At 44.1% G+C, this 18,268-nt stretch overlaps 1 protein-coding gene across 1 annotated transcript in view; it reads right to left on the bottom strand.

Moving 5' to 3' along the window:
* The window catches only part of RAB20 (RAB20, member RAS oncogene family), a 40,881-nt gene extending 22,953 nt beyond the window's left edge, over positions 1–17,928 (bottom strand). Inside the window, exon 1 of the mRNA XM_032779738.2 lies at positions 17,640–17,928. Within this exon, the coding sequence (XP_032635629.1) occupies positions 17,640–17,808 (169 nt within the window). The 5' untranslated portion in view covers positions 17,809–17,928. The remainder of the gene's footprint in view (positions 1–17,639) is intronic.
* Between the last annotated feature and the right edge of the window lie 340 nt (positions 17,929–18,268).

Below are 18,268 nucleotides of genomic sequence, written 5' to 3'. Positions count from 1 at the left end.
GTCAGTCAATTAGTTCGGGGAACGATACAGAGTGTAGTGGTGGGACGCTCGGTATCTTGGTTATGGTGTTCATATAGTACATACAGTCTGTAATGTTCCCCATGCGGGTATGTACAGGTGGAGGTGGGAGTCAATATTAGTTATAGAAGACAGTGAGGTTTACATCGTCATCTAATGGGTTACACATTAGCAATGATTTAGAGTAAGCGGCCGGTAATGGGACAAGGTGATCCCTCACCGTTGGTGGATCCAGTTCAGTGGGTCAGGACTCAGGGGATATGAATTTAATAGGAGGGGTTGTAGGTTTCCCCCCTCCCCCACCGTGGAGTGCAAGCAGAAAAGCCACAATTCAGCTCACTCCTGGTATTAGTCGGGTGGCCGAGGTTTGATGGTTGGTCTGTAAATTGTCCCTGGACCACCAAGATAGTGTCCCGAGCCATCAACGTCTTCATGAGTCGGCGCATAGCGACGGCCCCACCCCACATGCCTTAATAGTACTGATGTTGTTACATGGTTCCCAGGCGCCTAGCGCCCCGACGATCAGGGCGTCGGTTTGTAAACTCGTAGCCCTTTGCCCGCAAGTGTCAGTCTAAGGGAGGCATATTTTTTTCGAGTTTACGGGCTCGGCTTGCGGAACACACGGGGTCCTGTTCTCGACGGAGGTCGTCCTGTCAACAAGGTATGATTCTTTTCCGCTCCTCGTCCGTGACGCCGATACTACTGGGCGCAGCGGGGCTGTCGTGCAGGGGGATGGTCGGTTGACTGCAATTCTCTACTGAGGTGTTGGGGCTGATGGCCTTTCACTAGGCGTCCTGGACGCGTTTGTGCGTCAGCTTGCCGGCTCTGGAGTGGGCTTGCGCTGACAGTGGACATGGGTCAGCGGTCTCCAGGGTTACCCGCCTTCCTGCAGCGCTGTCCCCGCGTTTCCCGTGTACAGATGGTCCAGTTGAGCGGGACCGCAGTTTTAACCGGTGCGCGGTGGTAGAACCGCCAGATCGCGAATCGGTAGTGAAGCTGCCTGCGGGAGAGAGTGGTTGCTGGAGAGTCCCACTATGCTCTGCTCACTCAAAGGCTTGCCATGTAGGTTTTTTCCTCAGGGTGTCCACGTAGAGCGCGTGGACGGCGGCCTTGAGGGACTTCTCCAGCACGCCTCTGGCTCCAGGGCTGACGGTGATGCTGCCCTCCGTCTCGATATGCGGCACCAGAACTCCCAGCTCCTGCCGCTCCTCGCTCCATACCCAGCGGCAGCCCAGTCGCTTCCCTAGCCGGCGCGTGTCTACCTCAAATTATCTTTTGGTCTGCTTTAGAGAAGGACAGACACTTCTGACGATCAGTAGCAGCAAAGATCCTATTAACAAAACCTTCCTGGGCTAACTTGTTTCCATTCAAATTGCTCAATACGGGAGATCTGCTTCACTTATCTTGTCAGCTTTTAAATTTAGAAATTCTTACTTCTGCTTAGGTTGCAAGTTTATCTTGAGATCAGTTCAATAGCAATGTGAACTTTGCCTTCTCAATCACCCACACAGATACTGACATTGTTAATTTTAGTTGAGGGCAGTCACTTTACAAGACATCATTTCTTCTTTTAATCAACAGTCATTCTGAAATCCCTCCCTCTAGTCAGTGAGTATAACAGAAATGACCTTGTTACTGCTCTCATGTTACTACAGTTAAAAGATTTAGCAAACTAGTTAACATCAGCTGCCTCACAGATTAAGGATCCTTCCTATTTTAGTTTTAATTTTCAGCATCTGGATTAAATCATTTGCTTTTTAAGGTACAAGCGCTGGCTTCCAACTTTCCTCACGGGTGCACTCGACACCTACTTAGCCGGAGGCCCTGCCCACACTCTACCCCTTCCTCCAAGCCCCCACTCCACCTCTTTCCGCCCAGTTCCTGCCCTTCCTCTGAGTGCACCCCATCCCTGCTCCTCCTCCTCCCCCCTCCTAGCACCTCCTGCACACCGCAGAACAGCTGATCACAGTAGGCAAGAGGCTCTAGGAGGGAGGAGTTGATCTACGGGGCTGCTGGCAGACTGGAGGCACTCAGGGTGGGGGGAAAACTTGACTGCCAGTGGGTGCTAAGCACCAGCTAATTTTTTTTCCCATGGGCGAAACACCTTTCAAGCTTCTGAGATGAAACGCATTAAATGAGATACTAATCTTCAGGGCCGGCTCCAGGCTTTTTGCCGCCAAGCAGCAAAAAAAAAAAAAATTAAAAAGCTGCAATCAGCACTCTACTGCCACCACTTCATTCTTCAGCAGCAATTTGGCGGCAGGTCCTACCCTTTGGGAGGGACTGAGGGACCTGCCACTGAAGAGCCAGATGTGCCACCCTCTTCCATGGGCCACCTTGGAGCCAGCCCTGCTAATCTTGTTTCTAACATATTCTAACACATTGAGTTATTCATATACAGGTATTTTTATCAGCCTGGCAAGAACACTAAGAAGAGACTGCATTCTAGAAATTAAAGAGCAACATTTGATTTTTGTTGCCATTATGAATCATCTCTTGAAATAAGTGTTAACTACTTATGCTGAACAATCTGTTCCACCTTGTATTTAGCTGTGACTTTCTGAGTAGGTTCCCAGACCTGAAGAGCTCTGTGCAAGTGTGAAAGCTTCCCTCTCTCTCACCAACAGAGCTTGGTGCAATAAAAGAGATATCACCTCACTCATCTTGTCTTTCTAATTTCCTGTGACCAACATGACTACAAGACCACTGCATTCAGGGTGACTTCTTTAGTGTCTCCAGAACTGATCAACCCCTACATATATCCACTAGGAAAACTAGAGAGTTATCATGGACCTGAGTGGCAACAATATGCAGATGACCCACAGCTCTGTCTATCCTTCATAACAAACATCACCACAACCACTAAGCTGTTCCCATGACTGACTGAGATCAGTTTCTGGTGAAGAACAGCTGGCTGAAGCTGAACCAAAGCATGAAAGAGGTTGTGCTAATTAGTAGCGGAAGGCATTGGAGGAGTTTGCAGTCACAGCATAGTCTCCATTGTTTGAAGATGCACAACAACAAGTCAGTTGAGCTTAAGAGTACCCCTGGAGTCCTTATTGATGCTAAGCTTTCACATAGCAGCCTCTGCAATCAATGCAGTCTACCATCTATGGCTGGCTAGGAGATTGCATCCCACCCTGGTAGACAGTCAAGTACCACACAACTTTGCCACCCTCTGACTGGACTACACTCATGAGGCAATCAGCTCTCAGGGAACTCCAATTAGTCAAGAATGAAGTAATGAGTCTCACAGAAACAGGAGCCCATTGGAGCCCTACAGTAAGCCCATCAGACCTGTCCTCTCTATACTAGCTCTCTCTAGAATACAGGGTCAATTTCAAAGTCTCTGTTCTTATATTCAAAGCACTCAACAGTTTGGGTCCAGGATACCTAAAGATCACCTAGAAGTTCTGGGATGAGGTCTGTGGTCACCAACTCTGCTCCTCAGGCACAAGGATGAAATTCACCTGTGCAGGACACAGAGCTTTCTCAGGGGCCAGTCCAAGACTGTTCAACCAACTCTTGCAGGGTCTCAGAACCACTACAAACATCACCTTCCACTCCACACACAAGGCGTATTTCTATGACCTTCCCGTTGCTTTCATAACAGCATCTACATGCTGTACTGTATAATATAAATAGATTTTAAAAATCCCCACACAATTTCCCCTTGGGAAGAGGAAGAGAGCCACACAAGGGGCCGAGCCACACTGTTTAATGTGCTTTCTAGAAGTCACTCAAATACTATGGTAAGCACTGCCGTATAAGAACTTGAATAGAAGAGTTTCCTCTTTCAGCTTACACACCCACCACCAATTCATTTTCTTGTAATACCGCACTTTATTTTCCACCATCCCTGTATGGGTAATACTTACTCTCCTACAATCAGTACCAATACTGGAAACTAAGGAAATGAGCTCTGACTTGTACATATATCCTTTAATGTTCCTACCTACGCGTCTGATCTATACTAGTCCTCGCTAGACAAGGGAATAGGCATCTGAGATCAGTACTAGGTATTTAAACACACACACACACAATCTTCGGAGATGTCACTGAAAGGACAGAACACGTGCCATGGCACTGAGGCATGAGAGGTAGCATCCACTCTTACAATGCACTGTTTTTCAACCTTCATCTATCAGAAATTGGCTTGCATCACTGAATTTTAAAGCCAAGTTAGCACATAAAGTCCATTTTGGGCTTCCCTTTGCCACACTTCTTTAATACAGCAGTGACACTATCAAACTTCCCTCACCCTTGCGCATGGCAAAATTAAATATTTAGTATGAGGATCAGGTTCCTATGCACTGGCTATTGTACGCACATAGGAAGGCAATCCTAAAGAGTTTACATTCTAAAAATTGGTCATGTTCAATTGAATAGTATGAATTCCAACCCAAAGCAAACAAGGTGAAATAAAGTACATTGCTACACCAACAGGTGCACACCATTTGAAGTAAAAAAGGAAGTATTCAGCAAGGCAGTCACTTTCCATTTTTACAGGAGAGGGATGGCAGTGTTTCAAATTGAACTCAAGGAATTAGACCATAAAGAGCCAGGAGGCAAGAAAAGCTGGTCAGCAAATACTGGTACCAGTACAAATACAGAAGAATAAACTACCACCACAAAAAAAACAAACAAACAAACAAACAAAAAAAAACCCCTAAAAATACTAACAAACCATAGTTCTTCCTCTTCCCCTAGTGATTAATCAACAGACAACCCGAGAGCCTAGATCTGCCAGGAACAGCTGGAGAGATATCTATCAGTTGATGGCAGCATGGTAGTTGGTGTCACAAATGATCAGTCTCGGTAGTATTAAAAACCAAGAAGTGAGTCTTGCAAGTTAACTTGTAATACAGTCTTCTTCTTTAATATAAGAAAGTGATGATGAATACTGAATACAGGCTGATGGGCTGGCTGGGCAGATAACAGCTGCAAGTGACTCTTCTCTAAGGTTACAACTAGACTATGACTTGTAAAATGAAACCCTGCTGTTACGGTCAGATAAATAAGGCATAAGTTGGTTTCCCTTTTGGGTTTATTTTAAACAGTCCTTAATGAGTCTTGAAATATTGTCCACAGCCTTGCAACATGGACATAAGTAGAGTGAAGGGAATAAGTCTCTATTTTTTATTTTTGGAGGCCAACACAAACCAGTAAAGTGGGGTAAAACCTTGGAGCCATTAATTTATGAAAACGGCCAAATGGATCCATGACAAAGTAAACCATTTTAAAAAAATGCCACGTGATGACTCTGAATTGGGAATCCTGACAGATATACAAATAATTTATTCTAACCTAATTTGTCTTTGAAGAGACAGCAACTGCTTCATTCAATCCCTGACGGTCATAAAATATCAAATTGTCAATCCAAAAAGAGTCTTCCTTATTGGTTGGTTTAAGCACTTTTAACCAACCATAGAAAGAGGAAAAATTTGCAGCACTGATCCTGAGAATTCTTTCATCAAGCAGCCTGAGCAGAACAGCCAGCAGACCTATGGCCCTAGGCAGCGAGCCTCACCTGCCCCATTCCTAACCATAGGCCAGGAGATCTTACCTGCCCCAACTGTGTTTTGGTCTAGTCAGCCCAGACATAAAGCCCACACATGGCTTAATTTCTCTATATTGAAGGATAGTGGATTTGGCAAGACAAGTTTAAGTAACTGTGAACCTTGGATAGTGTACAAGTGAACAGCTATTATATAGCATAAGTCAGATAGCCTTCAAAATGGAATGTAAATGTGTATTACTGAACAATACAATTAAAGAGTTCCCTTGTTCAAGGTGACCTACAGATTAATTTCCCTTGCTCCTGCTATCAGCATGCTTCACTGAGTCCTATAATGACAACTTTGAGGGTAGGCATTCATCGGCAGTTCTCACCAACCCAGACCTTTATTTCAGACACAATGATTTAGTGAAATGAAATAGCTTGTATTTTATTTTACTTATTAATTATTGACACATTGCCACACATAATGCAGAACTCTTAAATACTGGAGAGACATGTTAACAGCAAAATAAAACGTAACTTACTATTTCAGCAGTACCTTACATCACTATTTTTGGAAAAACTGTACAAGAGTGTGTTGGATGACGGCTGGACAGCATATAGTATGAAAGGCATACTATCCATATTTGGTAGGAAAGTCAGTCCCAAAACACAGGAATACTGATTACATTTTAAGTCCCAATGAGGTTTTTTCCCTCTAAAGGGATATAGTAATCCATCCATTAGAAGTGCTTTTGGGTCTCTCTGATAGAATCTTATCCACTTCATTATACAAAGCTGCTCTCATCTTCTGACAGCATCAAGCTATGGGCTGGCAAAAGTTTGGAAGAGGAAGGAATCTATCTGAAAACATGATGTGGTGCAAGACACTAATGGGGTGTTTTCAAGATGGAAAAGCTCATGAAAAATGAAAGATGGGTACTTGCTTCTCACAGGCATGACCCTTTCTAGACTAAGAAATAAAACAAAAGAAACAGACCCCAGAAATATAGAAATTTTGGTTCACTGTAAAGTATTTGTACAGTCTTTAGCCTGTTTTAGTGATATGAAATTAAAGATTCTAAATTTCTGTTCCAGTATAGGGTCCTATAAAAATTCTCACAGAGTTGTAACACTAATTTGCAATATAGTGTGAGCTTCCCTTTTATCTGCAAAAAGAATGTAAAATCAAAGCGAAGCGCTCAGACTTGTTGAGTGCATCCTAGTCTACATTTATGTCAAAGACGCATATATTGGAGCCCACGTTCAGGTCACTAGTTAGAATGTGGTCTAGATTAGTAGCAGTTGAAGGTCTTCACACACAAGACATTTGATGGCCTATGTGAAGCAAGTTGTGGTTTCAGTCCAATACTTAAGAGACAGATGTCTACATTGTAAGACTCATCACCACATTTGGCTATATTGTAATAAGAATACATGGCCCGTCTAGCCCAGTATCCTGCCTTTCAACAGTGGCTAGTGCCAGATGCTTGAGAGGGAGTGAAAAGAACAGGGTAATTTACTGAGTGATCCATCCTGTCATTCAGGCAGAGAGAGCCCAAACTTCAAAAGAGACATGGAGACTCAATATTTTCACTTCTAGAGTTGCTTTTTCCAAAACAAGAGAGAAATACTGATGAGGCAGGGTAGGAAAAGCTTGCATGCCCACTGCCTAGTTTGTCCTGCTATTAAAAACTTCAGTCTGCAGCACCTATGGTGAAGAGTGCCAAATTACATGTGTGCTAAAGTTCACTCAAGTTAAAAAACAAAAAACCACTTCCTTTGACCAGCTCTGCTGTGCCACATGCAAGACCTAAAGTTAATTACCTGGTCCAAGTCTTGCTTCCCAGATTTGCAAGCGTTCAGTCACTGCAGATGAATCTTACAACCACAGCAGTGAGAGAAAGAACCTTAACATAGGATCTATAGGAAAAGCTTTGATCAAACCCCAAGAGAGTCCCATTCAGCACTCCCTGAAAACACAGGTGGTCACTGGGACTCAGGGGGAAAAAAAAACAGGATCCTTTCATTCCCAACATCTTCTTTAATGAGAGCAAATACTACATTTTTCTCTATTGTTGAATCAATGCCTTTTCTTGTGAAATTCCATATAAACAATGTCTTGTTTAACATATGGCACAAGTCCAGTGTGGAATTACTAAGTTTACAATTTCAACTGAAGGTGAAATGCTGGCATAGCTAGAATTGCTTGAAAGTTCATAAGGCTCTGGGTGTGATATTATCCTGCATCAAGCCCTTAAGTGACTTAAAAAGAGAAGTTTAGAAAAGTGGCAGTTAGTGGTTGTTGCGTAAACATGAAAAGAGCATGAAAAGGTGGGAGTGATAATCAAGTGATAATCAAGATAGCCCAGTAATAATGGAGATCAAGTGGTAATCAAGATAGCCCAGTACAGACAGTTTGATAAGAAGTCCTATCTTGATTATCACTTCAAAAGTTTTTTTCTCTTACTTAATTGGCCTCTCAGAGTTGGTAAAACAACTCCCACCTTTTCATGCTCTCTGTATGTGTATATATATCTCCTCAATACATGTTCCTTTCTATGCTTCCGAAGAAGTGGGTTCTAGCCCACGAAAGCTTATGCTCAAATAAATTTGTTAGTCTCTAAGGTGCCACAAGTACTCCTATTCTTTGTGCAATGAAAGGCTCCATACCTCATTGCGTATCTCACAGTCCATGTTTCTCTCCCACAAGTCCCGTCCCCACCAAAAAGTTTTCACTATAGTTAAAAACAAAAGACACGACACCAAACAAACCCACAACACACACACACACACACACACACACAGAGTCCCTTGATCATTCACCACTACTGAAAGCGTACAAGGTTATTAAACACTGAGTTGAAATTTGATTGACCATTTATGAATTGTGAAATTAGCCACATTCTTTAAATACTTTATTCATTTTGGGGAAGGGTGGAAGGGTACAGTGCAGACATAGCACCTTCTTCCCTATGCTATTTTTTCCAGGCCTTCCTCAACCCCAGCTTGGTACTCAAACAGAAAAAGAATAAGTCTTGAACTATACATCTTCACTCAATCCAAGGTTAACCTCAGACTTTTTCCAACTCATCTATACTAAACAGCAGGTTTCCAAATTAAAACATTGTTCTCCAAAGACTGAACAAGTGTATTTTTCCCCTCTCTTGAGGACATCTCAAACAAAATTAACCCCTATAATTGTTTCAGAGTATAGTATCTCCACAAATCTCCTCCTGTCTCCTCTCAAAATTAAAAAGCCAACAAGAAGTCTTCAATTACCTAAGCTGAGCTGTGTGTGGCCACTAAGCTGTTCCTCTTTGTGAAATATTGACTTACTGGTTCTGGAAAGTTTCAGTCATGAACAAGTCAGAGAGATACATGAGAAATAACATGATAGTTCAGTGAGTGTGTGCTAAACCAGTGCTGGGCGTTTTTTTGTTTGGTTGGTTTTTTTAACACTGTATTCTTAAATACCTCAGACCAAGTGTAGATTTAAACTCAAAGTTTGGATTGAAACTCTTTCCCGAGTTGGGAAAACAGGAATTGCCACACTGGATCCAAGATGATCTATCTTAGGGGTCGGCAACCTCTGGCATACAGCTCGACAGGGTAAGCACCCTGGCGGGCCGGGCCAGTTTGTTTACCTGTCGCGTTGGCAGGTTCAGCGGATCGCGGTTCCCACTGGCCGCAGTTCACCGTCCCAGGCCAATGGCGGTGGCGGGAAGCCGCAGCCAGCACATCCCTCATCCCGCGTCACTACCTGCTGCCCCCATTGGCCTGGGACGGCGAACCAGAGACAGTGGGAGCCGCCATTGGCCGAACCCTGCAGACGTGGCAGGTAAACAAACTGGCCCAGCCCACCAGGGTACTTACTCTGGCGAGCTGCATGCCAGAGGTTGCTGACCCCTGAGCTATCTAAAGCAGTCTCCTGTCTCTCACGGTGACCAATTCCAGATACTTCACAGGAAACTGTAAAAACCACAAAGTAGGCAGATGTGGGGTAACATGGCCCCACATTACCTCTCATCCTGGTCTCTTAACTCCTTAAACATGAGGTTTAGCATCGCTTACAAAATGTGTTAGCGTTAACTGGATAGTCTCATTATCCATGCAAACATCCAATCCCTTTTGGTTCTTTCTAAATTCTTGGCCTCATCACCTTCCTGTTGTAATTAGTTTCCACATTCTAATTACACACAGTATGCAAAAGTATTTCCTTTCATCAGTTCTGAATTTGCAAGCTTTTAATTTAACTGAATCCCCTCAAGTTATGGGACAGGGAAAGCAAAAGTTTCCTATCTATTCACAGAAGACAACTTCCATGCCCCTTATCATTTTTGGATACTCTGCTGTGAACCACCTTTAATTCTGAAATCTCTCTCTTGAGATGTGGCGATCAGCAGATCACACAGTATTTTCCATCCCATTCCTTAAGTGTTTCCTGCAGACACAGCGCCATTGTGGACAGCACTTAAGACGATGTAACTGCATTGCTCGGGGGGGGGTCTTTTTCACACCCCTGAGTGATGTAAGTTACACCATCTTAAGTGGTAGCGTAGACCAGCCTGCTGTCTGTACTGTGCCCAGGCAGAAAAATCTCTGAAGTGAGAAGATTTATAAATCATAGAAACACCATGTTTCTGTGGATTTTTTTCTAAAAGCAAACTTCCTGTTCTTGTCTCCAATTCCCACCCCCATGATCATCATAAGAGAGAGTGCTCACATGCAGTGAGCTCATTCCGCAGAGGAAAGTCAGCTTTGTTGCCAAAAGAAAGAGGATACATTGCAATTGAGGGCATGTTTATGATTCCCCCTCCCAATCATGGAAGAAATCTGCAGATGCTGAAGAAAAGTATTACAACTGGTTCACAGCTGATTATTTTTTGCTGCGGGGGAGTCTGTTCTCATGCAGAAACAGCTAAGCCTACGGGTGGGGGAGGGGCAGTTCTAACCATCACGCCTCGTCATTCCTGTGCAAACACATGACTGTCTGGTGGTAAGTTCATTAGCCAGCTCCTTTTGTAAAATACTATTATTGCCTCAGCAAATACAGTTTGTAAAATACTTTCCATCAACTTGCAAGTCTGTTACTTTGACAATGAGCCAGCATTAGAGGAAACACCTAGAAGAGACAGCTAGTGATTGAGAAGTTTTGTTGTTGCTGAACTTTCCTTTAACCTGTCAACAGTACAAATGCAAGTCATTTAAGTTTAGCATAGAGACAACATTTCCCAAAGAAATTAGCAGCCTCTAAAACACTAATTGCACAAACCAGATGGTAATTTTCCATTTCATCAAGCCGGGCTCCTGTAAGGCCACCAGAATTTCAATCTGCATTTGAACTCCAGTCTGCAGAAGATGAAAGGCTATGGGCTCTAACTCAAACAAGCACACAGCTTACTCACAGCAGGAAGATCTTGTTTTATTCTCTGACTGCTGTCAGCTGCCAGAAAAAAATGTATATTATATTTTTTTTACATAAACATCCTTCATTCTCCAGCTTTTGATTCTACAGCCATTTTGTCAAAGAAAGATCCTTTTGCTGAGGATCTCACCTCTGTTGCTTGGTTTTGATTCCCCACTCCAGCCCCTCCCCCCAACTACCAAGGAGGTCTCAATAGACCACATGCTTAAAGCGCAGATTTTTAAAGGTATTTAAGGCAGTGCAGCACTCAGCATTGCAATGCTGACCTAGTTTAGCAGCCTAAATCTCATTCTAAAAAGGTCCTAGGCTCCTAAATCAGTTAGGTGTTACTGAGCACTGCAATGCCTAAATACTTATAAAAATCTGGGCCTATGTGTTTTGAAAATAAGGTTCCAATCCAGCAATTTATTATCTTTTAAATAGTGCAATACTTTGTAGACATACAGTTCACACTTTAGTTAGTAGCTTCAGGAAGAAAATTCTCATGAGACAAACAGTCTTTTTAAAAAGTAATGCATGGAGTTAGGTTTTAATAGTAAAGTAATTTTGTGCTTTGACATTTTAGTATTGTTAAGACTCAAATATTCAATTACCTATATAGAGCAAAGCCTAATTATTTTAGCAGCCATCCGAGTTCAACAGAGACAGGTTAAGTTTACTATTTGCTGTGAAAAATCCTACATGAAAAAAAAGGAAAAATTTAAGCTCTCTTTCAGTTTCTGTTCTCCCATTTTAAAGCGCATGCACAGAGAAAAACATAAGAGGTGTGGACTTAACTTAGCAATAGATCTTTCTGAGGTAAGAATGAGAGTGCAAAGGACTGGAGGCGGATTGGAGCAGCAGGGCCTCACCCGGAAAGACCTGACCTGCTGTTAGGCCCAAGTCTAGCAGAGCATTTATGCATGTACTTAAGTTTATCATCATTCAGCACAACACTTAAGGGTAAGCATAGGAACCGACTGATTGACTGATTACAAACAATACATCACACCAGCCAGACCAACCTGATCTCCTCCTTGAGAAGATAACTGATTTTTTAGACAAATCCATCTGGGTTTCAGTAAAGCATCTGATACAGTTCCACATGGGAAAATATTAGTTACATTGGAGAAGATGGGGATTAATATGAGAATTGAAAGGTGGACAAGGAACTGGTTAAAGGGGAGACTACAACAGGTCATACTGAAAGATTAACCATGAGGCTGGAGGGAGGTTACTAGTGGAGTTCATTAGGGATCAGTCTTAGGACCAATCATTTTTATTTCTGACCTTGGCACAAAAAGGAAGACTGTGCTAATAAAATTTGCAGATGACAAAGTTGAGAAGTATTACCAATATGGAGGAGGACCAGAATATCATACAAGAAGATCTGGAGGACTCTGAAAACAGAAACAGGATGAAATTTAATAGTACAAAGTCATGCATTTAGGGAACTGTAGGCCTATCAGTTGGAAGAGACAGAGGAGCAGAAAGACTTGGGTATATTGGTTGATCACAGGATAATTATGAGCCAACAATGTGATGTGGCCATTACAAAGGCATCCTAGTACCACATCATCATCAGGCAGGTGAGGTATTTCCAATAGAAATAGGGTAAATTAGTACCACTATAAAGGGCATTGGTGAGACCTCATCTGGAATACTGTGTGCAATTCTGGTATTCCACATTGAAGAAAGATCATTTCAAACTAGAAAAGGTGCCGAGAAGGGCTACTAGGATGATCCAAGGAATGGAAAAGTTACCTTATGAGAGGAGAATCAAAGAGCTTGGCTTGTTTAGCCTAACCAAAAGAAAGCTGAGGGGAGATAGGATTGCTCTCTAAAAATACATCAGAGGGCTAAATACCAGGGAGAGAGAGGAATTATTTAAGTTAAGCACCAATGTGGACAGAAAAACAAATGGATATAAACTGGCCATCGACAGGTTTTAAGCTTGGAAATTAGATGACTTCACTTCTCTGATGGTTAGAAGTTCTGGAACAGCCTTCCAAGGAGAGCAGTGGGGACAAAGAAACCTAACTGGCTTCAAGACTGAGCTTGATAAGATTATGGAGGGGATGGTATGATGGGACTGCATACAATGGCATGTGGCCCATTAGCAACTGCCAGTAGCAAGATTCCCCAGTGGCTGGAGACAGGGCACTAGATGGGGAGGGCTCTGAGTTACCAGAGAGAATTCTTTCCCAGGGTTCTAGCTGCTGGGTCTTGCCCACATGCTCAGGGTCTAACAGATCACTATATTTGGAGTTGGAAAGGAATTTTCCCACTAGTCAGATTGGCAGAGAGGTTTCCCCTTCCTCTACAGCATGGGACCTGGGTCACTTGAAATGTAAATTGTGGTTTCTCTGTAATGTGAAGCCTTTAAAACATGATTTGAGGATTTCAGTAACTCAGCCAGAGATTATGGGTCTATTACAGGAGTGGGTGGAAAAGGTTCTGTGGCCTGGAATGTGCAGCAGGTCAGACTAGATGATCATTATGGTACCTTCTGACCTTAAAGTCTATGAGACTGCTGAATTAGGTCCATGACCTCTCAGGCTGAACCTGCCAAAGAGATTACTGAGTACAGCAAGAGGAGGTAAAAACTGGTGTATTTTTTAGCAAAATTTCCTTTGACTCTTAGAATTTTTCGAAGAGTTTCAAAATTTCTAGCCAAGAGCTTTTAAAGATTCCAGGTAAAACAAGGTACCTGTACTCAGTAGGCTGTGAAGGTGCTATAAGACTGATAGTGTCACATTTTAGATGTTTGACTCAATGTTCTGTTATCAGTTGTTGTCTGGCATGAAAATTCAACTCTTTCCTGGAAACAGATATATGATTAGTTCTGTGCCAAAGTATGCTTTAGTAACAATGCAGGATGTGCAGGTTTGACTGATCAACATGAAACATATTTTAAGTGACTCAGGAGATCAGTGATTAACTTGACAAAGGAGCAGTATGTACTTTTCAAATCTGTGTTACTCTTGCAGTCAGAGTGACCAGTCAATTTACATTCTCATCCCTCTTGTTTCATAATCCAAAGGTTCCTTGGGTTGGTTGGTTGGTTTTTTTAAACTACATATTAGGGTAGTCCAGCGTTTCTCGCATGTGGCCACAAGGGGCTTTTCTTGTGGCCACAGCCTCCTAGGTTGCAATGTGGGGGAAGTGAAGCAAAGCAGCTGTCCCTCCCCAAGGCCACTAGCAGTGGCTGGTCCCTGCCCCCTCCTGAGTCACAAACACTGTAGGAACAGGCAACCAGTGTGAGCTCTCCACCTTCCTGGGGGCAATAGGGCTTAGGCTTCGGCCCTGGGTGGTGGTGGTGGGTGGCAGGTGTTAGCCATGTGGCGGCAAACTCCATCCCCCAGCTGCACGGCTTCAAACTCCAGCCCTGGGCTCACTCCCACATCGCTCCTGGTCCTCCCTGCCTCCCTCCCCACCTAGGGCTTAATTTGTCCCCCAGCTTGTCCCAGCTGAGTCAGTCTCCTGTGAAAACTGATATTAACAAATATACAAATATCACTTTTCACAGTAGCAGATTTACTAGCTAGCACATCTAAAAAACAAAATCAACCAAAAAAAGCAAAATATGCAAAGCACCTTATTTGTGTTTCTATTCTGTTTAGGTCCAATAATGAATAGAGATAACTACACATCACTTTTACTACTGAGTCTGAAAAAAAAAACCCTGCATAAATAAATTAAAATGATTTGGACATGGACATGTGTATATTTATTTGTTTTTCCTAAAATTAATTAAGTATTTTAGGAAAAATTGTCAGAGTGACCACCAGCAAGAGTTGGTGCCCACACTCTGAGGCCACCAAAAATTTGTTTTGAGAACCCTGGGATAGGGTACAGATTCTATAGGTACATGCAGTATATTATTTGCACTCAAATATTAACATGAGGTGTAAGTGTGAAATCCCCACTTTCGCCATGAGCCATGATACTGCCAAGAGCAGGGTTTCTCAAACAGGAGTCGCTGCTTGTGTAAGGAAAGCCCCTGGCAGGCCGGGCTGGTATGTTTACCTGCCCCATCCACAGGTCCAGCGGATCGTGGCTTTCCCTACACAAGCGGCGACCCCTGTTTGAGAAACCCTGGCCAGGAGGATCCTTTCACCTTTATCTACTATTCCCTCAATTTTCTTTTTCTTCCTGGTATTTGTTTTATCATACAGTTATTAAATTTGACTCTCATCTCATTTAAATAAAGATTTCCTCTCAAGGATAAAGAAGCAGAAGACAACTGAGAAAAATAACTGGAGACCAGCCTTACTGAAGCTATAATATAACTAGTATTTGTTCTGTTGAAATAAATTCCACTTCTCAGTCAATTACCTACATTTACATGGGTCTGTCATAACAGAGACAATCAGCTACTCCCAACACCACATACTGCCCACTACCACATTAAGAAAGTCAGTTCAGAAACTGGCTTTTAAGTTTCGTAAGGTTTTGGTTTTTTTTGTTGGGGGGGGGTTGGGAGAGGGGAGGGAAGGGAGGAAAGGCAGGGGAGAAGAGTAAACTCCAGAAAGGAGAGATAAGGAGCTTGAAATACGTGCAGTTACTGGTATGGAAATAATCTTTGTTTAACTGCATTTTGCTACATAAAATTAGAAACACAAATGTAGAAAACAAATCAGACTCTGATCACTTATCCAAATAAATATTTTTCCTTAAGAAACTTCAGTAGTTTCTTCTCCACACACAGTTCAGCAAAAGCCACTTTAGATGGACTAGATGAAATAATTAAGTCTATGTCAACTGGACAGTATATTTATTGCAGTGGTATTGATGAAACATGCGGAAAGTCATTAGACTTTCCTGTTAATGCCTAAGCATCACCAAATGGAAACTAGGGTATTGCATACTATTGTAGTTCTCCATTTCTGGCAAAGTTTTACAAGCATGAACAGTACTAGAGGTTTTCATTTTTTTTCCTCCTTGGACACTATTCAGTTAAATATAAAACCTTAGTCTTGCTTCAGTGATGATATTGTGAGACGTTCTTGAATCCTGCACAAGCTGTTCTGAAGAATGATTCAATATTAAACATACAAGAGTGTTCACTGAACTGGAGTGTCATTTTTCAAACCAGAGCTCTCCACTATTATCCGTAAGGTGCACATATCTGATCCTGGAAAGAATGCTGCAGAACATAAATATTTGCTCCAGCTTCTAACTAGTTACGAGTATTTTAATGTCTTCGTAATTTTTACGGTGGATGGATAAGTGTCTGGCACTGGTCTTGTAGGAAAAAAGTGTTCTGACCACTACAGCTAGACAAAAGTGAGGAGATGGGGCATATTCGCCACCCCGTCTAATTTTCATCTAAATTTTGTAAAAAGTGCCCAAAATATCAGTAACAAGCACCTTACAAATGCATATAAATCAATCACAAATACATCTCATTTTAGATATACTACTTATTTTAAGTTTTTATATTACCTTAGTGCCCAAATGGGCTAGGCATCAGACATATGGGAAAAAATAATTCCTGCTACAAAACCACGGGGGCAGGGGAGGGGTCCTACCACACTAAACATGGCAACAGAATGCACACAGCAGTTCCTCTCCCCACTGTTGTGCCCCCATTTGGAGTCTTGGAACTTAGTGGAGAATAATTACTTGCTTGCTAGCATATATATACCTACCCCTGGAAATTTCCACTACCTGTGTCTGACGAAGTGGGTATTCACCCACGAAAGCTCACGCTCCAAAACGTCTGTTAGTCTATAAGGTGCCACAGGATTCTCTGCTGCTTTTACAGATCCAGACTAACACTGCTACCCCTCTGATACTAGCTCAGGGGTTCTCAAACTTCATTGCATCACAACCCCCTTCTGACAACAAAAATTACTGCATGACCCCAGAAGAGGGGACCGAAGCCTGAGCCTGCCACCCCAGGCGGGGGAGGCGGGACAAAGCCAAACCCAAGCCCGGCTTGGGTGAGGGCACCAACCCAAAGTGGGGGGCCTGTAACTGGAGCTGAAGCCCTTGGGCTTTGGCCTCAGGTGGTGGGGTTCGGGCTTCGGCCCAGCAAGTCTAACGCCAGCCCGGGTGATGCCATTAAAGTGGGGTTGTGACTCACTTTGGGTCCCCGACTTCACAGTTTGAGAACCGCTGTACTAGACTCTGTTACAGACATGTCCCCACCCCCTTTAACGTGGTTTTTCAAGTTACAACAACATAACTCGTACAACAGCCACTCATGCAACTAACCCATCGACCCATTTACTTAACGGCATGAAAAAGTTCCCCCTCTGAGACACGATACTGTACATGTGACAGCCAAGCTCAGGTGTGCGGGAGCAGCCGGTTAGCCCGCAAACACTGACCACAGACTTTAATGCCGCTGCTCTCCCATCCCACCAAAGGGCGCTCTGCGGAAACACAACCCACCAACACCAGCACCCAACCTCCACGCCGCGTTTGTCCCTGAACGCTGCCGGAGCTGAGCTAACTCCGGCTACACACGTTGTGCTGCTGCTCGCCAGTCACTCGCACCGCCGCTAGTCCATGCGCCAAAAAAAAAAAAAAAAAAAAAAGGTGAATAAAAAAAAAAAAAAAGGGGGCGGGGGGGATTCACTTTTCCGTTTGGTTTACACAACAGACTGCAACAGCCCGGAGTCGCCAGGCTGCCGGGGCTCCCCAGCGCAGCCTAACTCTGCTCAGGCCCCCGCGGCCGTCTCTGCCCCGCAGAAAGGGGGTTACCTGCCGTGTCCCAGATGGAGATGTTGTAGGGCCCCCACTGCTTGAGGTAGAAGGCGCCCCCGACCGTGCTGATGGTGTCCTGGAAGCGCCTCTCCATGTAGCGGTGCAGCAGGGAGGTCTTGCCCACGTTCATATCCCCCAGCAGCACCACCTTCCCGTCGGGCTTCATCCTGCGGGGAGCCTCCGCCGCGCAGCGCCGCGCACTGCCCGGAGCTCAGCAGCCTCGGCTCTGCTCCCGCATCCCGGGCCACCCCTTCCCCCTCTCCGAGCTTCTGCCGCCAGCTGGCCTCGCCGATCCCTGCCCGGCCGAGCGGAGCCGCGAGCGAGCGAGGGGGCGGGCTCGCCCCGCCCGGGCAGCTGAAAGTTGAGAGGCTCCCGCCTCGCCCCAGCCCCCCCGACAGGCTCTTGGCAGGACGGAAGAGGAAGCCGGGAGGAGCCGGAGCAGGGATTCAGCCACGTGGGGCTATCCGCAGCCCAGATTTCCTCCTCCTCTAGGTCTGCTGCGGCCCCTCGGCTACCCCGTCACGGTAGCTGCAGTAGGAGCCTCTGACACTGAAACCAAACAGGGAGCAATACCCAGCGGCAGTACGTGGAGTCTACTTCAGATTCTAGCCCCCTTCTAGGTAGAT

This window comes from Chelonoidis abingdonii, chromosome 1, assembly GCF_003597395.2.
Source record: "Chelonoidis abingdonii isolate Lonesome George chromosome 1, CheloAbing_2.0, whole genome shotgun sequence".
NCBI lineage: Eukaryota > Metazoa > Chordata > Testudines > Testudinidae > Chelonoidis > Chelonoidis abingdonii.
This window is presented reverse-complemented; position numbering and strand designations above follow the sequence as displayed.